The 23,266-nt window shown below is 47.5% G+C and overlaps 2 protein-coding genes and 1 pseudogene across 2 annotated transcripts; 2 read left to right on the forward strand and 1 right to left on the reverse strand.

Annotated features, from left to right (window-relative positions):
• The first annotated feature begins 14,757 nt into the window (after positions 1–14,757).
• On the forward strand, positions 14,758–16,677 carry LOC124696126 (scarecrow-like protein 33). Its single transcript, XM_047228900.1, has one exon. It carries the CDS (start codon positions 14,758–14,760, stop codon positions 16,675–16,677), a length of 1,920 nt encoding a protein of 639 aa, XP_047084856.1.
• A 1,513-nt stretch (positions 16,678–18,190) lies between these two features.
• On the forward strand, positions 18,191–20,064 carry LOC124696127 (annotated as a pseudogene).
• Positions 20,065–20,077: 13 nt separating this feature from the next.
• On the reverse strand, positions 20,078–23,060 carry LOC124699053 (UPF0161 protein At3g09310-like). Its single transcript, XM_047231425.1, has 6 exons — positions 22,917–23,060; positions 22,712–22,801; positions 22,207–22,263; positions 21,848–21,988; positions 21,691–21,755; positions 20,078–20,596 (listed from the first exon to the last, which is right to left on the reverse strand). The coding sequence occupies exons 1-5, from the start codon at positions 22,981–22,983 to the stop codon at positions 21,697–21,699; spliced, it is 414 nt and encodes a 137-aa protein (XP_047087381.1). The 5' UTR covers positions 22,984–23,060; the 3' UTR covers positions 20,078–20,596; positions 21,691–21,696.
• Between the last annotated feature and the right edge of the window lie 206 nt (positions 23,061–23,266).

The raw sequence follows: 23,266 nt of genomic DNA on the forward strand, positions 1-23,266 counted from the left end.
CCCGGTTTCCGACCGGTCGACCGGACGGAGCGCCGGACCCGCCTGTCAGGAGCCCGGTTGACCGGGCCACAGACCGGGCCTGCTGGTTCCTCCTTTGAAGCCCGGTTTCCGACCGGTCGACCGGCCAGCACGCCGGACTGGCCGGTTGCTGGCCCGGTTGGACCGGGCTGGTGACCGGATTTCTCCTGTACCCCTTTTTGATTGTTGTTGAAATGGGGGGGGGTCTCCTTTAGCCTTCTTGTTCCTTTGATACACCATTTACGCCTCATTGCCTAATACCTGAGATTATCCTTATAAACATATTAGGCCAAATACTTTAGCACGGTGTCATCGTTACCAAAATAATGGATAAGGGTGAAATACCCTTACAATCTCCCCCTTTTTGGTATACGATGACAAACCGAGCTAGAGTCACAAATAGATATTATGATAAGCTCTAAACCTTGATTCCATATAAGATATTACGAAAGCTCCCCCATAATGTGTGCACTTGGAGAATTTGCGTTTGAATGCAAAGTGCACCATTTGTGAAACATGAGAAGCTCCCCCAATATCTTTAGAAAACAAGCATGGTATGGAGATGTGCATATCAAGATATATAAGCATAGCACACATAAACATCCTAACATAGAGTAGCACACATAATAGTCGTCCATACACATCCATACAAGAATTATTGGAAATAGCAAATGGTTCTTGAAAAACTCAAAGTAAACAAGCACAAGCCATATAAAATCCAAATAAGGCAACTCCCATGGCTTGTGGCACTCAAAGAACCCCGTGGTCCTAGACTCTACTCTCTTCTCCCCTTTGGCATCGGAACACCAAAAAGGCGAAGAAAAGAGGAGAGATGCTATCGCACCCATCAGTAGTGACCAAACCCAAGCGAGGAGGAGCTCTCGCGTGCATGATCATCATCCGCATCATCATCACCCGCATCATCATCACCCGCATCATCATCAGCAGTAGGAGTGGGAGCACGAGCAGTCCTAGTAGGAAGAGCACCATGAGCATATACAGAGAAGTCGAAGTTCTGGAGCATCTCATCTGTAAGAAGAGGCATCTCCCACTGAGGAGCTACCACAGGCTCCATCTCAGCTCCAGGAGGAGGAACAGGGTGGTTCCTTGAGGCCATGAATTCATTCTGGCGCCTCCGTGTCTCCTGGGTCATAGAAAGGGTCTGATGTGCAACATCATTGCTGTTCTTGCACATTTGGAACATGCATGTGAAGAATCGAGCGGCCCCATGCTGGGAACACCGAGAGTGACTGGAGCTAGCATCATGATCATGGTGTGCCTTGGAACGGCGCTCAGTGGTAGGCATCATGGAGGGAACGTCTGGACGAGTGGACTCCCGAAGGGGGAACCTGAAAGGTTCCATGATGACACTTTCACCAACATTGTTCCGAGGAGCGGGAACAATGTAGTTGAGGAGCCGCTGAACATACTGGGCATAATTGGGAGTCATGCGGTCCATAATTGCTCTCCTCAGTTCACAGTAGATAAGATCACAGCCATCAATCTTCCGTACCCTGTCAGGATGACAATAGTACATCAAGTTGAGGTGATAGTTCCGGACTTCACTGTGATCGCCGGACTTGCCGATGAGGTTCTCACGGAACAGCCTTGGCAAGTACCGGATAGGAGTAGTACATCCCGGAGATAGTGGGAGGTCCAGCGAAGGGTTCGCAGGATAGCGTGAAAGAGATGTCACCCCTAGTAAGCTCCGGACCGTGAATGAATCCTGTACCCTGGATTACTGTCATCACCACAACCCATGGCTGCACGGAACTGAGAGTAGGAGCATGAGTACTTCCTCTTGCCGGTCATCCAGGTGAGGGTGCGGTCCTCATCATCATGGAAGAAGACGGTGCAGTGAAACTGGCGGACAAGGAGGGGACAAAAGGTAGGATCATCTTGGGTATCATCAGGCTTGAGGCACACGAGGTCATACAATCCCAGACTCTTCAAGGTTTGAACCACAAAACGGTACTTGGTGGCTTCATGCAAGGCAAGCTCGTCACGATTGATGACCTTTGGTGGTACAATATTACCATGCTTCATATACTCATGAGAATCATAGAACCCCTCCCAGAGGGCTGCCTGAGTGTTGGTCCAGAAGGCCTTGTCCGTACGATTGTAAGTTGGCTTCTCAAAGCGATACGGATTCACCGTCCTCCATTCCTCGCCACTCAAGACGGTTTGCAGCCCCAACATTGATGGTTGGCACTACCTCATCATTCTCGTGAGCAACATGCTTATCCTTGTGCTTGGTAGCAACAGACTTGGTTCTACCCCCAACCGAGCCGCCGCACTCCGCCGAGCTTGAGGGGGAACACGGCTACTAGAACGGCGAGGAGGATCAGTCCTTCCTCTCTTGGAAGCATTGCCACGTGACTCACCACTCCAACTACCTGTGAATGAGAGAAATAGAGCAAGGATAGCAGTGGGGTAAGTGTACATGTCATCAGTAAGAGAGAAGCCAAAAGAGCATAGCATATATTCAAGTGTAGTGATGAAGTTGTGCGAAAACTGGGCAACCCAGCGCACAGGCCGGTCAAACCGGGCAGCAGACCGGATAGGCCGGTTTGCGACCGGTCGACCGGGCCATGCACCGGGCCGGCCGGTCCAGCGGCCGGTCAGACCGGACGAGTGACCGGGTCTGTCGAGTTGTGATGTTGTGCCCAGATTTTCTACCACAAAACCATGCAAAAGCTCATAAACTTGAATATAGACTATAGCAATATAGTGGAGAAGTGCATTGTGGTGTGAGACACTCTAAAGGCATGAGGACTTTACAAACCCTAACCCTAAGTTTTCTCAATTTTCCTCAACATGTGGCAATGGGAGAGGGAAATCAAGAAGGAGAGGGAATAGAAGGGAAATTTACCCGATGACATTGTCCTTGTTGCCCAAGTGAGCAAGAAGAACACGTGAAGAGGGCTTGAGGGCCAAATCCCCAAGATCTTCCAAACGAACTCGAGAAGGACCAAATCCCTCGGTGAAGAAGCTTGAGAGACCCCGATCTACGGTTGGGTGAAGTTTGGGGAGGAACTAGTGGTGGGAAGGACCTAGGTTGTGGTGGAGATGGTCAGGGCGCCGGCCATGGAGGTTGGAGATTGGGGAACAATGGGGAAGAAGACCCCAAGGGGTATCCCTTTCCCAATATATAGGTGGCTGCGCGACCGGTCAAGAGACCGGTCAGACCGGGCTGGTGACCGGCCGACCCGGCCCAGACTCCGGTTTCCGACCGGTCAACCGGACCATCCGGTCAGGGACCCAGTCCAACCGGACCAGGGACCGGCCAGCCCAGAATTTCCTAATTTTGCCTCGTTTTTGCCCCTATGCTTTGTGTAATGTGTGTGAGTGCTCAAATGATGACATGTACATATAGATAGATAGATGATGATGAGATGAGCATAGACATGGGGTTGGAAACACAAAGTTCTCTAGGCATACCCATTGGAGAGAAAATCCAAACAAGATGTGAATAGCAACAATGGGCATGATTCGAAGTGTATATCAAGAATCATAAGTCATTTTGGAATGATTTTTGCAATAAGATCATTTGGCCTTATATAGTCAAATCAATTTGTAATGAAGGCTCAATGAGGGGCGGGGGATTACTCCCCCTATGTGAAAGCGCAAATGTCATGTGACCGCGAAGAGACATGCTTGGGTCCATATAATGACATTGGGTCTATTTATGTTTCACACATAGGTATGCATCATACCAAGACATGGTAAGATGACTATCCCCATATGTGCTATGCCTCTAAGCTAGATAGCAAGATAAATGCAAGAATATAGTGCAAGAAGTTAATCAATCCAAGTTTTTAGGATCAAGAATACCAAGTTCTCCTCTCAAGTTAACAAAGCGGGCTTCATCCAAAGGCTTAGTGAAAATATCCGCCAATTGGTAGGTTGTTCCCACATGAGTGAGATCAATATTCTTATTGGCAACATGATCACGTAGGAAGTGATGGCGAATTTCAATATGTTTGGTGCGACAATGTTGAACCGGGTTGTTGGCGATCTTTATTGCACTTTCATTGTCACAAAGAAGAGGCACCGTACCAAGAGACACACCATAGTCTTTCAAGGTTTGCTTCATCCATAACAATTGAGTGCAACAAGATGCCGCGGATATGTATTCGGCTTCGGCGGTGGATAGGGCGGTGGAGTTTTGTTTCTTGGATGACCAACTCACCAATGACCGGCCAATAAATTGGCAAGCCCCGGAGGTAGACTTCCGATCAACCTTATCACCGGCCCAATCGGAATCCGAATAACCAATGAGTTCAAAGGTTGACCCCTTTGGATACCATAGCCCGAGAGTAGGAGTGAGAACAAGGTATCTTAGTATCCGTTTGACCGCCACTAAATGGCTCTCCTTGGGAGCGGATTGAAAACGAGCACACATCCCTACACTTAGCATGATATCCGGCCTAGAGGCACAAAGGTAGAGCAAGGGTCCTATCATGGAGCGGTATACCTTTATGTCCACATCCTTCTCACCGTCACATGAACCAAGTTGCCCCTTTACGGGCATGGGTGTCTTCATTGGACTCGCATTGGTCATGTTGAATTTCTTTAGCATGTCCTTCACATATTTTTCTTGAGAGATGAAGGTGCCTTTTGCAAGTTGCCTCACTTGGAAGCCTAGAAAGAACTTCAACTCTCCCATCATGGACATCTCAAATTTCCTAGTCATCAATAGCTCAAAAGCTTTGTTATGATTGGGGTTAGTTCCACCAAAGATAATATCATCAACATATATTTGACATATAAAGAGGCCACCCCCTTTAACCCGCTTGGTGAAAAGGGTGGAATCGACCGTACCCATGCAAAACCCATCATGTAGTAAGAAATCCCTAAGGAACTCATACCAAGCACGTGGAGCTTGCTTGAGACCGTAGAGTGCCTTATGGAGTAAATACACGTGGTTGGGTCGGCATGGGTCTTCGAAACCCGGGGTTGAGCCACATATGCGGTTTCTTTTAGGGGACCATTCAAAAATGCACTTTTCACATCCATTTGATATAATTTGAAATTGTGGAAAGATGCAAATGCAAGCAAAAGACGAATAGCTTCAAGACGGGCTACCGGCGCAAAGGTATCCTCAAAATCCATACCTTCTATTTGGGCAAACCCTTGCGCCACTAACCTTGCTTTGTTTCGTATAACAATGCCATTCTCATCTTGCTTGTTCTTGAATACCCATTTGGTCCCAATGACATTGATGCGATGATCCTTGGGTCTCTCAACTAGAGACCATACTTCATTGCGAGTGAAACACTCCAATTCTTCTTGCATGGCAATTACCCAATCCGGATCAACCAAGGCTTCATGTACCTTGAGTGGTTCAAAACTAGACACAAAAGCATGATGTTGACAATAAGTGATAAGTAATGCATGGTGTCTACGAGTTACCACTCCTCTTGAGATGCTACCAAGGACTTGATCCACTTTCATGTCGCTTGCCCTTGTAGCGGCCTTGATCTTCCGAACGGTTCCTTCATGATCGATGAATTCATCTCTTGCTAGTACTTGATCATGAGGGACCATTTGAGCTTGATCATGAGTTGAGGATGTTTCTTGATCGTCATCATGATCTTGCTCCATGGAATGAGGATCTTCTTCTTGTTCTTCGGATTGAGACTCATCTTGAGTAGAGGATGGTTCTTGAGTTGCACTTGATGGTTCGGCTTGAGTTGAGCTAGGCTCCACTTGTGGCGTGCTTGAAACATCTACTCCATCATCTTGATCATCATTATGAACCTCCATGGGCCGGATGTGTCCAATGCCCATATGCTTGATGGCACTAGATGGATCATCATCATTACCCGCAACACATGGAACAACTTGCTCCACTTGGGAGCCATTATCCTCCAAGAACACCACGTCACAAGATACTTCAATAGTCCCGGAGGACCGGTTGTAGTATCTATAGGCGTGAGAGTTCTCCGCATATCCAACAAATATACCCTCTATGGTTCTAGTTTCAAATTTACCGAGCTTTCCTTTGTTGTTCTTAACAAGGCATTTGCATCCAAAGACACGAATATACATGACATTAGGCTTGTTACCGGTAAGGAGCTCGTATGGGGTTTTGTTGTGGAGGGGACGGAGGAAGAGCCGGTTGGAGTAGTGGACGGCAGTAGAGATGGCTTCTCCCCAAAAGTTGTGGGGTGAGTTGAATTCACTCAACATGGTTCTTGCCATCTCAATGATAGTCCGGTTCTTCCTTTCAACAACACCGTTTTGTTGAGGGGTGTATGGCGCCGAAAACTCATGCTTGATGCCCTCATCATCAACAAAATCTTGCATAGTGTAGTTCTTGAACTCGGTGCCATTGTCGGTCCTAATTGCCTTGATCTCGGATTCATACATACGTTGAGCTTTCTTGGCGAAGGTGATGAACTCTCTATGGGTCTCGTCCTTAGTCTTGAGGAGAAAGACCCAAGAGTATCTTGAGTAATCATCAACAATGACAAGTCCATACTTGCTCCCACCAAGAGTATCATAATGTGATGGCCCAAAGAGATCCAAATGAAGGAGCTCCAAAGGCCTAGATGTGGAAACAATACTCTTGATGGGATGCTTCTTCTTGAGTTGCTTTCCGGCTATACATGCACTACAAACACGATCTTTCTCAAAAGAAACGCCGGTTAGTCCCACAATATGCTCACCCTTTAGGAGTTGTTTAAGATTCCTCATGTTAACATGACCAAGGCGGCGATGCCACAACCAACCTTCGTCATGCTTGGCCGCCATTAGACATGTGGAGAAGGAGGGGCTCTCTTTCGAGAGGTCAACCACGTAAAGGTTGTTCTCCACATATCCAACAAGGACCAATTTGAGATTGTCGCTCCTAAAGACTTGCACATAATATTTAGTGAAATATGAATTGTAACCGGCATCGGCAAGATGATATATAGAAAGTAAGTTATAGCCAAGGTGTTCAACAAGCATAACCGTCTCAAGACACAAGTCCTTAGAGATTGCTATCTTGCCATACCCAAGTACCTTTCCCTTTGAGTTGTCACCAAAGGTAATGCTTGACTTCTTGTTGATATCTTCAATGAATTGATCAAGCACACCTTTTCCTCCGGTCATATGATTGGTGCATCCACTATCAAACACCCATTTTGGACCACCTGAGGAATACCCCTACAAAATCAAGTAGAGGATTTAGGAACCCATCGATTAATGGGTTCCTTTGCAATGGCAACAATATCTTTTGGTACCCAAATTGAGTACCCTCTATAAGCATAGCCATTAGGAGGGCCAACATAGTTAGCATAGACATCACCATAATAATCAACAAATAATGCATAGTGATCGTTTGGTCCCGTGCGGTCACCACTAGTGGCTTTGCCCTTTGAGGCTTTGCCATTGTTAGTGACCTTCTTGTTCTTATCTTGAGCGGGTTTCTCCTTCTTGTAGTTGTTCTTCTTGTGAGACTTGGGAACATATCCAAGTCCATACTTTTGATTGTTTGACCTTTGCTTACTCAAGAGGTCATCCAATCCCATCTTGTTCTTGGCGGTGGTGAACTTTGCAAGTTCCTTTGTTAACCTAACATTTTCCTCAAGAATAGATGCATGCTCACAAGAGGATTCATTAGGATGATAGTCGAGACCATATTTAGTCACCAAGGATTCAAGATATGCATTGGTCTCAACATGCAAAGAGAGTTCCTCTTGTAAACGAACATGTTCCTCAACAAGCTTAGCATGCTCACTAGTAAAAGATGTAGGGGGACTAGCATGCTTTTCAACAACAATGGGATCCTTCATTGATTCAAGTGCTTTCATGTAGGTTTCTTGAGTAGGTCATGGTTCTCTCCAAGTTTCTTGAGCTCATCCTTTACAAGCTTGTTAGCTCTTTCAAGGTGGTCAAGATCCCTAGTGAGAGAAGCATGAGCAACTTCAAGTTCCTCTTTTGAGGTATGGAGCACTTGAGTCAAAGATTGAGCCCTATCAATAGTTTCTAGGTCCTTAACTTTATCAAGTTCATAGGTTTCAATTTGTTGCTTAAGGCCTTGAGATATGCACCTTTCGGTTTTCAGCTCTTGTCTTAGGAGATTGAATCTCCGTTCCTTTTCATCCAATTGATATTCTAATTCCTCAATGGACTCATCCTTTTCTTTGAGAGAGTCCATCAAGAAATCAAACTTGACAAGAGCATCACCACGAAGGGTGCATCTAACATTGTAAAGTTCCTTAAGCACAATTAGTTCATCTTGATTTTCATTTTCATCATCAAGAACACTAGATAGGGAAGGTGGAGATTCCATTACCTTGGTTTCCCTTGCCATAAGACAAGAGCCAACGAGTGTAGAGGGGGAAGAGTCATCGAGTCATCATCTTGAGTGATTCTTGCCATGAAGGAGGAACCAACATCATTCTCCGTGGAGTAGTCCTTGGAGTAGTCATATGTGAAGAGTGACCCGGGCTTGGAGAAAGCCAAACCGGCCACCCCGGCCTCCTTCTCCTCATCTTCATCTTCATCATCGGACAAGTACTCGGCTCCAACAAAAGCTCTTCCCTTGTTCTTCTTGAATCGATCGTTGATTGGGTTTGGCTTCAATCTTGGCTTGACCCCTTTGATGAATCTTGGCTTGTCTACCCTTTTCTCATAAGGGCACTCATTTGCAAAGTGGCTATCTTCATCACAATTGTAGCAAGTTCTCTTCTTCTTCTTGTCATTGAGGAGCATTGGAAACTTTGCCTTGTATTTCTTGGCAAAGAAAGCAAAGTCGGTAGCCATGTCACTAGTTGAAGTCATCTCTTCTTCTTCTTCAATTTCATAGTCTTCTTTGCTTTCATGGTCGGCTCTAGCTTTGAGAGCAAGGTTGTGTGACGCTTCATGGTTGTGTGAGGCTTCATCAACACGGTTCATTGCCTTGAGCCTCTTTCCGGCTTTGGCCATGCTTTCATTGGCGGCCACATAGGAGACTAGATCATCGGAGTTGAGATCGGCACTCTTGGTCATGATTTGCAAGTTGAGTCCAAGGTTGGTGTCTTCTTGTTTGACGGCAATCATAGCAATGACCTTGGATTTTATGAAGGCTTCGTTCATCTCGAATCCGTCATTGTACTTCTCAAGACCAAGTCCCTTGACCCTTACTTTCGAGCACCAAGCCTAGCATAGGCATCGAATACGGTTTCTCCATCTCGAATCATGAACTGGTAGGCTTCTTGCTTTGCGGTCTCATAGAGAGCTGATTGGATCAAATCGGTTCCCTCTTGGAGTACTACGATCCGATCCCACAACTCTTTAGCGGAGACAATGTCATCGACTTGATCAAGAAGCTTGCGGTTGATGCCACTTCTAATCTTGTCACGTGCGGATGCATTGAGTTGACGGTTGTAGAACTCGGTGGAGGTCAACCGAGTAGGATCTTGTGGCTCCCGATGTCCATGAACAATGAGCTCCCATAGCTCCACACTCGCAGCTGCGAATATGAGATTCCATAGCAGATTTCCAATGTGGAAAGTGAGTTCCATCGTAATGGGGAACGGTCCCACTATGGTTTATATGAGGCATGGGTGAAGTGTTTCTGGGATAGTCATGGTTAACATCATGGTAGGATTCCTTAGAGACCGAAGCCCCACTAGGAGCTCCACCCGCAGCTAGGTTCTTAAGCATGGCAGTCATTTCTGTCATTTGGTTTTGTAGCTCATCCTCCTTTTTCTTCTTCTCGGCATCATATGCCAAGAGTCTAGATTTCATCTCTTTAACCGAAAGGTTAGAGTCGTCATCTAGACCCTCGAAGAGTTTATCCATCTCACTCTTAAGGCGGTGAAGCCCTTAATAAGAGTCCAGGCTCTGATACCAATTGAAAGTATAGAGATGGTAAACCTAGAGGGGGGTGAATAGGTTTCTACAGATTTTAATTCTTTCTTTGCAATATTAGGCTTTGCGGAATATAAAGGTGAGCCTAATGCAAACTAGGTGAAGCAACCTATATGAGGATACAACTAACTCAAGCACGAAGGCTCTCACATGCAGTTAAATCACAAGTAAGGAGTTCGGTTAGAGATAACCGATAGCACGCGGAGACGAGGATGTATTCCCGTGTTCCCTTGCTTTGCAACAAGGTACGTCACGTTTGGAGGAGTGGAGGTCCCACGAAGGATTCCCCGCGCCACGAAGGCTCACCCTATTCTCCGGAGCCTATCCCACGAAGGAATAGCTCACTCACTTGTGGTAGACTTTGAGGTAGCCTCCAAACCTTCACAATCTTGCCCGGAGCAAATCCACAGCTCCGGATGCTTCCGGACTCCTCTTGCCCACCTAGGGTTTCCAAGGAACCCTAGGAAGCAAGCTTCTCAATGAATACAAGGGGGAATGAGATTTGGCTTGGTAGAACGGTAGATCGGGTCCTCCTCTAATGATTCCCTGAGGGATTTGAGTTTGGGTGGAGGAGGAGGGAGATCTGAGGCTTTTGGTGTTTCTAGCAATGGAGTAAGAGAGAGAGAGAGCTCAAGAACAGCTTATAGTATGTTGCCTAACCCTTCCAAGGTAGAAGAAGGGGTATTTATAGTGTTCTTCAAAATCTGGCCGTTGCCACTTGCCACCTCAACGATTCTTCCCGACAAACCCGGTCGGACCGGACCACGACCGGACAGCCCGGCCGTGAGGCCGGTCGGACCGGACTGGTGACCGGAGCACCTTTGCGTCGTCCTGGCGCTTCTCCGGTTGGTGCCCGGTTGCTGCCCGGTTTCCGACCGGTCGACCGGACGGAGCGCCGGACCCGCCGGTCAGGAGCCCGGTTGACCGGGCCACAGACCGGGCCTGCTGGTTCCTCCTTTGAGCCCGGTTTCCGATCGGTCGACCGGCCAGCACGCCGGACTGGCCGGTTGCTGGCCCGGTTGGACCGGGCTGGTGACCGGATTTCTCCTGTACCCCTTTTTGATTGTTGTTGAAATGGGGGGTCTCCTTTAGCCTTCTTGTTCCTTTGATACACCATTTACGCCTCATTGGCTAATACCTGAGATTATCCTTATAAACATATTAGGCCAAATACTTTAGCACGGTGTCATCGTTACCAAAATAATGGATAAGGGTGAAATACCCTTACATATTTTCAGGGTGAAAACCTAAGACCTTTGGTCGGGCGACGACGGCGCTGGCGCTGGTGCACTGATCCCTTCTTGAAGGCGTCGCTTTTGGAGAGTCTGAATTTCAGGTGTTGTCATGGTGGGTTGTATTGTTGTTGCTAGGTCAGGAATGCTGTAGCGGAACTTTTATTTCTTAGTTTTCTTTACTCTTTTTTGGCTGTGTGCATCCATACTGCCACTAGGGTGGGGCATAGTTGCAGAAACTGGATGTAATTAGTATCTTTTGATGTCAATATATTTCCTTTATCTAAAAAATGTGGGTTCGATATGTTTTCATGTGCGTGTAATAGAAAAGAAGATTTCTATGTGGGTTCGATTTGTTGTCATCAAGTTTCGTTTGAGAGGTGCAAAGATAAGCATCTCGAAGGAATCATTCGATTCAACGACTTACAACAAAGAGGTGCTATTGTATCACACATAATCTTGCCACATGTGGCTAACATGGTAAACAAATTATTTTAATCCGAAAGTAAATGATGCATTATCTGGGTAACATGTTTAGGACACTGTTAGAATACGTATACAAGATCATAGGTTTAAGCTTCTTATTAGGGTGAGAGCGATTGTAGTTATTTAGTCGCTATGGCTATGTAAAAATGATAAGGTCTTTAACAATAAAAATGCTTCTCTTATGTAGGTAATTTTCTGTTGCACAACTACGCTTCGTTCGTGGTTACCTCTACAGCGTGTGGAGCATCGCGATCTCTTTACGGAGATGTCTACACGGTTGAAGGATACGACGAGGGATATTTTTTCCCAACATGGATGGTGGTGTGACTTGCGGATCGAATTCCATGCGCCCTAGTTGTCTTTAATGTTTTATGTAATAATCGAGAACTACTTTTTCATAGTTGTAACTTTTGAATTGGTACGGATGTGTGCATCTAAGTTATACAGGGGTCGGGTGTTTAAGTAATAAAGCGTCCATTATCGAAGAAAAAAACCGTATAGGACACTAAGTTAGACTAAGACTCTAGAGATAACATCTTATATTGATCCATAATCAAACATATGTACATGGGGCTTCAGTGCTTCAGGGATGATGCATGGGGCACCATTGACTCCAACAACTACGCTGCGCCTAACTTTATCCACATGCCCGACAACCGTGATATGCACCACGCGCTAGGTCTTCATCGAGTCGGTGCAACGCGGGATGGAGGGCCCGCGGGTCTTCATCAACTCAGGGTTATGTCGCTTAAATCAAGCCGTATCGATGTGCATCGAGCCGAACTGCCGAGCCACAACATCAAGTCATACGATTATGCTACGAGTTAAGATCTTCGTCGAGCACATCTACTCCGAGAAGCGACATCGACATGCACCATCCACACGCCAGGCCGGTGTGGAAACAGATGCAAGTTCTTCATCGACTTCTTTGATAGCACGGCATCGAGACTATCGTTGCCGCGAGGGACGCCTTTAAGCGACAATCCATCGTCGACATGCATGCTGCTCCAACATCGTCGACACATCATCGCCAAGGTCTGCATCAACGTGGTCTTCATCGACATCTTCGTCAACACATCGCCGCCGCCACATATCATCGTCCACATGATGGACATACAAGATACAACTACGACGCCCTCTGTCAGTACAACTGCAAGGCACGACACCGGCATTGACCGTGTCCCATGACACGGCGCTGGAATTGACCGCGTCTGGCGGCTAAGTCTGCATCGACAACCCAGCGTCACAAGTGTGATGCCCCTACAACCGGACATACGGTTCTGACAAAACCATTATCTGCATGACGGGCTTCCTCCAGTTCTGGCAAAACTAGTGGTCTCACTTATGCTCGCATCCTCTGACATCTGCAAGACGCCCCCGACGGTACCTTTACAAGGTGCAAAACGTCGGTCATGACAGCAACCCCGTAAAAAAACAGGAAGAAGAAAACCGTGCAATTTTTTGCGCCTCGGCACTAGCGGACACACAGCATACGACAACTACGACATCGCCCACACCCACCTCGACCACAACTACATCACTATCAGCTACCTCGACATCTACATCAAGGCTACGTCTACAGCGACACATTGGCGTCCACGACACTCCCATTGTGACTGCGGGAGGGAAGAGAAGGCACCAGAAGCGGACGTCGAAGATGACAAGGATGAGAAGGAAGAAGAAAATCCTGTTTGGATGTACAAACTATGGAATTTGACATTTTGTTGAATTTGGACAATTTTGAATTTGTGTTTGCTGTTGACTTTTTTCTCCACGACACCTAGATCTGCCGGCGTGGGGAGCTAATGGTGTGGGGAGCTGCCGGCGTGGGGAGTTGGTGGCGAGGGGATCTGCCGGCGTGGGGAGCTGCCGGGGTGGGGAGTTGGTGGTGAGGAGATCTGCCGGCGTGGGGAGCTTCCGGCGAGGGGAGTTGCTGCCGAGGGGAACTGCCGGTGAGGGGAGGAATGGAGCCGGCGGTGGGAGCGTGCGGGTCGGAGCATCGAGGATGCGGGCAGAATCGGCTGTCGGCGAGGGGAGCAGCTGGGCGAACGGCCGGAGCAGGGCACGGACGGAGCAGGGCACGACTGGAGATTCATGCGGCGACGATTCGGAGGCGGGCGCAGGGGCATGCGGCGGCGGGGGAACACGCCGGCGAAGGCACACGGCCGAGGGAGGTTAGGAGAGAGACGGGAGGGGCGGGGAGGAAGACGAGAGTGGGGTGCGGGCTGTTTCCGTGCCTTTCCGAGGGTTGGACCTCGGAAAGTTTTCCAACCTGTTTACACGCTAGGTGGGGGGGCTCAGAATTTGGTTGCCTTTCCAGAGTTCAATTCAGAGCGCAGTCCAAACGCTAGAATTTGCGGAATCTGCCCCAATTCCAATTCCATGCCCACTTTCTATGCATCCAAACACATGACTTCGCGGAGTGGTGGTCGCTGGTGGTGCGGACTACCCCTCGCCAGCTACGCAAAGATACCTCATCGATAATCATGCTCACGGCATGGTGGATCTGGAAACATCGGAACGCTGTGATCTTTGACAACGGACAGCCTTCGGTGCCTTCCTTGTTCAACGACGCGGCAGTGGGCGGACGCGGGAGCCTGGGATGTCCGCCAACTCCTCCCCTAGAATAGGGTCTCTCTTTTCTTGGGCCGATTTGTAGCGCGGGGTGTCTGTCCCTCTTTTGGGGCATGTAAATATTTAACCTTCTCTATCTATCAATGCATTGAAACGCAAGTTTTTTGCGCGTTCGCGAAAAAAAGATCTATTCTTTTGTTTAAGGAGGTCGAGACCTTGCTGAATAGCATGGCATGATCCCACAACAGAATTGATGTGCGCATCATTTTAACACTTAGATTGATTGGCACATCATTTTAACACAGATTGATTTGCACAAGAAAAAATTCTGCTTTGATCAGACATGGACAAAAGGATGGCTGAAACACCAAGACACAACAAGCATATATATTTTCTTAAAAAGACCTTGTTTGTCTGTCCATACGTGCAAGCGCTCCTCTATGGTTAGACCCGATCTTACTACAATGGAAATCATCGATGGTTACAGCTGCATCGGTGAGCTTGTTGGGACTCATCCATGGAATGGAATGGAATGGAATGAGGACAAGGTGGTGTTTCCACTGCATTACTGCACCATCATCAAACAACCATGCACCCTACAATGGCTGCCACCCACTCCCAGGATGACTTGTTGGGACTCGCCCAGCCTGCACAACCGTCCCCCTTCATCTTCCTCGACCATTCCTCGACGACCAATGGTACCCCACAGACGCAGCAGCCACATGATGACCTGACACTAGCATACATCTCCCGCATGCTCATGGAGGAGGACATTGTCGACAATTCCTACCAATATACTGACCACCCGAAGCTCCTGCAGGCCGAGCAGCCCTTCGCCGAGATTCTCTCTTCCTCCGGCATCACCTCATCTGATGTCCAGGAGTCCTCCATCTTTCCGCCAGGCTATGGAAACCACACTGGCACCGCCAGCATGGTTTCTGGGTTCTTGCCCGACAAGGTACATAATCCTGCCTTCTTCTTGAATGGCACAGTCGCACCAGAGGAGCCCAGAAGTAGCACCTACATGAGCATGCTGTCAAGCATGGCTTTCCTCAAAGGCATGGAGGAAGCCAGCAGGTTCTTGCCCACGCACGATGGGTTGGTGGATGATAGGGGGCGTCAGAACATGTTTGACATGGATGGCGATCCTATGGAGGCGTGCTTGGGCAGGAGCAGCAAGCAAATAGAGGTGCTGGTGCATACTGACTCTAAGGAGGAAGATACAACGGTCGAGATGTCAGACCTGCTCATCCTTTACCCCAGTGAGATGATGAAGGGAAGGGGGGACAAGGCGGCGCAGCAGAGCATTTGCAGGAAGGCTCCACGTGTGAGGCGCAGTGCATGGCAGATGATGGTGGCTGACCTGGACACGCTGCTGATCCGCTGCGCCGAGGCGGTAGCTACCAGTGACCGGCGCAGAACGGACGATCTTCTGGAGCGGATCAAGCGGCACTCATTACCGACAGGAGATGCAACACAGCGACTGGCACATTACTTCGCTGAGGGGCTGGAGGCACGGATGGCAGGCACAGGGTGGCAACTCTACCACTCGATCACCGCGGCGAAGCGCGCCTCCATCGTGGAGCTCCTCAAGGGCTACCACCAGTACATGGCCACCTGCTGCTTTCTGAAGTTGTCGATCCACTTCTCCAACAAGAACATCTACAATGCAGTGGCGGGGAGAAAGAAGCTACACATTGTGCACTACGGTGTCAACGACGGGCATCAGTGGCCGGAGTTGCTCTGGTGGCTAGCAGACAGGGAGGGTGGGCCACCGGAGGTGAGGTTGACCGGAATTACTAGCCCGCAGCCCGGGTTGTGTCCGGCCAAGCAAGCCGAGGAGGCAAAATGCAGGCTCAGCTACTGCGCAAGACAGTTTGGTGTGCCATTCAAGTTCCGTGCTATCATAGCCAGGTTAGAGGATGTCCATGCTGAGGACCTCGACATCGATCCTGAGGAGGTGCTCGTAGTGAACAACCTGTTCCATTTCAGGACTTTGCTGGACGAGAGCCTCACCTTTGACACGGTAAACCCAAGGGACCTGGTGCTCAACACTGTCAGGGAGATGAGACCGGCCGTGTTCGTCCACGCCACTGTAAATGGATCCTACAGCTCAGCGTTCTTCAAGACTCGTTTCCGCGAAGCACTCCACAACTTCACGGCGCAGTTCGACATGATGGAGACCACCATGCCGCGGGGCAACGGCAAGAGGTTACTGGTGGAGCGTGATGTCTTTGCCCGGTGTGCTATGAACATCATCGCCTGTGAGGGCGCTGACCGGGTGGAGCGCCCTCAGAACTACAAGGAGTGGCAGGCACAGAACCGCCGAGCTGGGCTGAGGCAGCTGCCGTTGGACCCTGACATTGTTGAGATACTCAAGGACCAAGTGAAGGAGCAGTACCACAGGCATTTCGTGATCAATGAGGATGGCCGGTGGCTTCTGCTGGGATGGAAAGGCCGGGTGCTCTATGCCCTCTCGACATGGACAGCTGATGATGCTAGTGCCTCTCAACTGGCCTAGATAGATTTGTGCGTGATCATTGTTTTGCAGCTGTAACTTGGTAGCAGAGACCATGATCAGGTTGCCAAGTTGAACTTGTTTCTCAGAGCTGCAGCGAGCACATGTGTACCCATTGTAACTGTAAATTTCTCTATGCATTGTTAGAGATAAGATTATGTGGAAACTCGATGCCAATATGTTTGATAAGGTGGCTGGATATCTTGTGCAATTCTATCAGTCAATCAGACATACTGATATTAAAGGGAAACTTTCCATCCCGATAATTGCATGGGCATCTGTCTCTCAACAGCTAACATCATACACCGATGATCAGTCCTCCTGGAACTGGAAGCACACGACATACAGCAAGTTTCATCTCATTCTGCCTTGCGGCTCTGTTCGCTAGCCAGACGGAACTATTTCAGTGCAGGATTGGTGGATGACGGCTAATGCTTTGTTGGCATATCATCCGGAAAGACCAGAGCCAAACATCCCGAATGATAAGCAGATTTGAGCATCTTTCTTCGGGTTAGCAGAGGCAGAGGATCCCGAGATGTAACTTAGTTTGTAGCAGCAGGTTTCAGAGGCGGGCATGTAACATCTCTTGTAAAAACTTTGTTTCTACTTAGTGCAATGACGTGCAAGCCTTTTGCATGTCCTGGAAAAATAGAAGGGGCAATCAGTCTGGTAAGACGACTCGAATGCTTTGAAATTGTAACTTGTTTCTATTTGCATGTTCCATGTTAGACCTACAGGTGGATGGCATGAAAGGTACATGGGAATGAACATGTATACATGAGAAATGCAATGCCTGAAATAATGCTGACTCTTGAGGATGCTATGACAAGACAATCAGGTGAGGAGACGGGAACTGGCTAGCAATGGTGCAGGCGAACCTGTTGTGGCATTCTAGTTCTGTGCCATCACCATCTCAGTGAGGCGATGAAGGTGCCCTCGAGGGGAAAGGAGCAATAGCTGGCCCTTCGCTTCTGAACCACCCAGGCTTTTCACCCTACAGCAATCAGTGTCTCGCTGACCAAAACTGAAGAAGTACATGTAAACTGCAGAGGACCTGTTCCCCTGTTTTCAAGTCCTGGTTAATTTCAATGATGCCTTGTCAAGGTTTCTGTTACTGTTGCACCAGATGTCTTTAGCTGTAGGCTGGTACCTGGCAGGATGCCTGTTTTCCTTTTTTAGCTGTTTTTATCATATGTGATTCATTTTTCTTTAAATGTGTATTGAAAAGTACATGTCCTTATTATAGTATGTTTAGTCAGTGCGCATTGGAATGTAAGTTCACAGTTTGGTTGTGTTGTACAATCCAAAGCTTTTCTTCAGTAATCGTAGTCAACTACAGACAAGTACATTTATCCTGGTCTTTGGTGGATGGTTGGAATCATCGAACATGGAGCACCTGCCAAAATCTCCCAGCTGCCTAGGTAACATCTTCATACATCATTTTTAGCAGCAACAAAATTAAAAGGTTTCATGTCACAGGACCGAGAGAGAGAGAGAGCACATCAGCAGCGCCAACATGACACCCTCACCGTTCGTCTTCCTCAGCCATCCTGGTCTGGTATCGCAGCAGCCCCATGATGACCTATCCCTCGAATGCATCTCGCGCATGCTCATGGAGGAGGACATCGTCGACAAGTTCTTCTACCAGTACCCCGATCATGATGCACTCCAGCAGGCTCAGCATCCCTTTGCCCAGATCCTCTCCACCTCTGGCGCAGCCACATCCCATGCACAACAGCCCTCTGCCATGCTGCCCGGTGAAGGCAGTAGCACCCAAGGAAAGAGTTCAACCTTCTTTTTCAATGGCAAGGACAAGATGGAGCCCAACAGCAACATGGACGTTCTGTCGAGCATGGCATTCTTCAGGGGCATGGAGGAGGCCAACAGTTTCTTGCCCACAAACTATGGGTTGGTGGACCGTAGCGGGCGGAAGAACATGTCTCACAGTGGCAACGCAGAAGTGGAGACAGAACCGCCCAGGCGCAGCAACCAGATAGCGGTGGTGATACAGCCTGAATCCAAGGAGGAGGAGGCCGCTTGCAAAATATTGGACCAGCTCATGCTTGGTTACGCCATATGCTCCTATGAAGTACACGCCGACATGGAGAAGGAGAACAAGGCAGAGCAGCAGAGAATATGCAAAAAGGCACCGTGTGCGAGGTATGGTCCGAGGTTGCTGGCAGTGGACGATCTCGAGACCCTGCTGATCCGTTGTGCGGAGGCAGTGGCGACCAATGACCGGCGCAGTGCGTGCGAGCTGACATGGCGGATCAAGCGACAATCCTCACCAATAGGGGACGCCACACAGCGGCTAGCTCATTACTTTGCCGAGGGATTAGAGGCGCGCCTGGCCGGCAGGGGAAGCCAGCTCTACCGCTCACTCATGGCTAAGCGCACCCCCGTTGTGGAGCTCCTCAAGGCCTATAAGCTCGTCATGTCCGTCTGCTGCTTCCTCAGAGTGTTTTTCTTTTCACCAATAAGACCATCTACAATGCTGTCATGGGGAGGAACAAGCTGCACATTGTGCACTATGGCGTCAACGATGGGTTTCAGTGGCCACACCTGTTCCGGTGTCTAGCAGACAGGGACGGCGGCCCTCCGGCGGTAAGGATCACTGGCATTACCAGCCCCATGCCAGAATTCCGTCCTGCTGAGCAAATTGAGGATATCAGCCCCAGGCCAGGATTCCGTCCTGCCGAGCAAATTGAGGATATAGAACGCCGGCTCGCCAACTGTGCAAGGCAGTTCGGCGTTCCATTTAAGTTCCGCGCCATCACAGCCAAGTCGGAGGATGTCCGGGTAGAGGACCTCAACATCAACCCGGATGAGGTTCTCATTGTGAACAGCCTACTGCATTTTAGATACCTGATGGACGAAAGTGTCGTCATCAACAGGTTAAACCCCAGGGATATGGTGCTCAACACTATCAGGGAGATGAAGCCAGCTGTTTTCATCAACGCCATTGTGAATGCATCATACAACACGACTTTTTTCGCGACACGGTTCCGCCAAGTACTCCATAACTTTGCGGCACACTTTGATATGATGGAGACCACAGTGCCACGGGACAACCGCGAGAGGCTGCTGGTGGAGAGGGACATCATTGCACGGTGTGCCATGAACAACATCGCCTGTGAGGGCAGGGATCGGGTGGAGCGCCCTCAAAACTACAGGGAGTGGCAGATACGGAAGCAGCGAGCAGGGCTCAGGCAGCTTCCATTGGACCCTGACATTGTCCAGATGTTGAAGGCCAAAGTGAAGAAGCAATACAACAAGCATTTTATGATCAACGAGGAACACCAATGGCTTCTGCAGGGATGGAAAGGTCGCATGCTCTACGCCCTCTCCACATGGGTAGCTGACGATGGTAGCAGTTCTCAAGTGACATAGATTAAAGTACAAATGAATATTGACTATGTTTGATCTACTTTATGAAGTATGGCCCAGAACATTGTTTTAGTACCTGATTGATCCAGCAGTCAAGTTGCACAGTTATTTTGCAACTCTTATGATGTTACATTTTTGTGGATATCAAGAATAAAGTCTGGTGGTATTTCATTTACATTTTTGTGGCTGACATTTAGAACTTTGTTCATAGAAATTATAAATTTAAAACTAAACTGCAGATCTCTGAACTAAACCAACATAATTTTTGCGCACATAATTCCCAACTTTAAACCAGCAGACTTTCTCTCCTAAAGAAGTGGTTTGCTCATGGTATAGATCACTTACCGTTTATCACAACCATCTTCCACCTAAATATTCCAGACAACGATCTTCTTGTCATGGCATGATGTGACATTGTAGTTAGCAAAATGTCAAATGCACATTCCCTTGAAACTATCACAAGCGGTAGTGCTACTGAGTAACCTCCCTTGTGAAGTTGCATGGTGAAGATGACATTTACGAGACATTCCGACATCTGATATAGAAAGCAAAGACGAAGATACCAATTAAAAGGGATCAACATGGGAAACCAAATAGCAGCGTCAACAACGTTGAAAACTAGTAACAAGAAAAAAAAGTTGCAGCAATGACAGAGACATTAGGTTGAATGGTTCTACAAATGACCAAATCAATATGGCATATACATCAAAATATTCAAGGAGACAATACCATATAAGATAAGCCAGCTTGCAAGCAGATGAGCAGACCAATCAAATATTAAAATGGAAGACAGTATGATGTAAACTGCACGTACCCCCAGACTAAAAAAGATTCTAATCTCATAGTTCATACAGTTTTTTCATTCAAGAACAGGAACATTCTTGTACGCCATTATAATTTTCTCTACTCGTACATAAATTTTTCCACCAAATGGTGGCTTTAATTTATTTTTTAACATGTCTTCATGTTCAGGAATGTGTCAATCCTCATCCTTCATCTGGGCTCGCTGAAGAAATCATTTTATGTCCATGCATCTAATAAGATTTTCTGACCAAATTCCACTGCAAATATTAAATTCACTTTTTTTGACATAAAGGGAAGGAGTGCTGCCCATTCATTAAATTCACTGTTCCATTGGCAGGTTATGCATGGAGTATAGGAAACAACAAAAGCCAGTTGGGTCTTGACACTAGTCAGCATAAGAACTGAGCATTACAATGCTGGCATATGATAGTGGAAGCTCGTGCAAGTAAATTACATTTGAACAACCTCCTTAGACTGAACTCTTGATATAAAATTTGTGAGTAACAAATGATTGCCTCAGGTACAATCGCCTATTTTGGTTGTAATAATAAGGTAAAGCAAACACAGACATCATTGCATATATTTGCGCACCCCAACATAAGCAAGGCCACCCCAGGCAATGATGGTTTTAAAGCGCCTGGTTGGAGAACAAATTGGATAGATCGAATGCCATCACAATGTTTTTCTCTTATTTTAAAGTTGCACAGAGTTATTCACTCAGAACTTAATAGTATTACAGCTGACGCACTGATTATATTGCTTATGAGTTATGTAGCTGTATGCAAAAGCACAATCGGGCACATGTGCATGTTTTCTAGTAATTACCAGCCATCATTCGTCAGGTAACACTTCCTCACCAAACCACCTTGGAGGATCATATCCCTGTCCACCTATGTGTGTATCAGAAAACAAATAGCTCATGTTCCATAAACACGATACGGTACAGAGCTGAATATATCTAGCAAACAGAAAATACGCATACCAAGAGGATTACAACGGCACAGACGCCATGCTGTCAAAATGGTACCCTTTCCAACACCATATCTTTTGTACGCTTGCATAGAGTACTCGCTGCATGTTGGCACATAACGGCAACTTGAAGGCAGTAAGGGTGATATCTCTCCTGGTTCACATAAAGCCTGAGCCAGTGAGCAGGTCATATGGATATAGTTGGTCTATGACTGCATAGGATTACAAATGTCTACAAGATAATCATAAAATGTTGGATGTATGCATTCTTAGTTGGTGCAGAGGCCTGGGAGTAATAGAGCTTCCATTTTATAAAAAAATAAAATAGACAATCAGAAATCAAGAGGTAACAAGCTGCAAAGGCGAACTTACTTTTGTAGAATTTTAGCATCGACAGTGCCACTGTAACTCCCAAATCATTGACTTCCTCTTCTCAGAATCATATGCACAAATTGTGGACAAGAGGGTCAGTTTTTGTTACTTCTGCAGTTCAATACAGGGAAAACACAACTCCATGTCGAAACAAAATCAATGTGTTCCTGAATTAATGTTTTACACAAGCGCATAAAGTATTTCATAGTGGCGTGAACCTAATGAGTTTTTATAACGAGTGCATAGCAGCACTGATTATGAGCTTCTGATGAACACTTTTGTTTAAAAGTCACTGACAGTTCTCCTTGAAATAGGCTGTCACTGACAGTTCTCTTGCACAAAATTGACTAGGGGTGAAACTAAACGCATGCAAAGCTGAAATACCTGTGCTAAACACTTGCAGATATAGGAAACAAAACATAAATGAAGTATATTAATTCTAATAAGGAAAATAAAGGAACAGGAGGTACATTTGGATTTCTCAATGTGTCATCGCCAGACTAACCTTCGTCCTCAGCAGCACAGCGGACCCGCGGCATTGGAACCCTTCTCCTCTTCTGGTACGAGCAAGAGAAATAAGCTGGAGATTTGGAAACTAACAGGCAAACAAATGGGGGTAAAAAGAAATGGAAATTAGTTTGTCAGTCGTCGCGCGATAGGGTTCAAGATACTGTTTGACCGAAACGAAGAAATTGGGGCGAGGGAACTACTTGTGCTTCCGGGGAGAGGCCGTGCGGCCGTGGTAGTCGAGAGGGAGCAGGAGAAGGCGGCGGCCATGGCGACGGTGGTCCGTGGTCGGGTGGTCGGGTGGTGCGGGGTGCCTACCGGCAGCGAACGAACAGTGGCGGTGAATTTTGCAGAATCTTTTTCTTTTGACTGGATAAACTTCTTCTGATATCTATTTTTTTTTATTGAGGGGCACTTCTTCTGATAGTTTTTTTTAGGGGCACTTCTTCTGATAGCTGAGGCCTTTTCTCTTTGAGGCCAATTGGGCTGGGCTAAGAAAATTTAGGGGTATTTTTCTGTTCTGCAGAAGCAAACTGGACCATCTGTGAAGTGT

This window comes from Lolium rigidum, chromosome 3 (assembly GCF_022539505.1).
Source record: "Lolium rigidum isolate FL_2022 chromosome 3, APGP_CSIRO_Lrig_0.1, whole genome shotgun sequence".
NCBI classification, from domain to species: domain Eukaryota; kingdom Viridiplantae; phylum Streptophyta; class Magnoliopsida; order Poales; family Poaceae; genus Lolium; species Lolium rigidum.

What these genes read in the sequence shown, in the direction of transcription:
- LOC124696126 (XM_047228900.1), top strand. Translation starts at nt 14,758, where the DNA reads ATGGCTGCCACCCACTCCCAGGATGACTTGTTGGGACTCGCCCAGCCT.
- LOC124699053 (XM_047231425.1), bottom strand. Translation starts at nt 22,983, where the DNA reads ATGGCCGCCGCCTTCTCCTGCTCCCTCTCGACTACCACGGCCGCACGG. An exon ending in CTGTGCTGCTGAGGACGAAG is followed by an intron (nt 22,264 to 22,711) that starts GTTAGTCTGGCG and finishes GATTCTGAGAAG; the next exon opens with AGGAAGTCAATGATTTGGGA. An exon ending in GATGCTAAAATTCTACAAAA is followed by an intron (nt 21,989 to 22,206) that starts GTAAGTTCGCCT and finishes TATGTGAACCAG; the next exon opens with GAGAGATATCACCCTTACTG.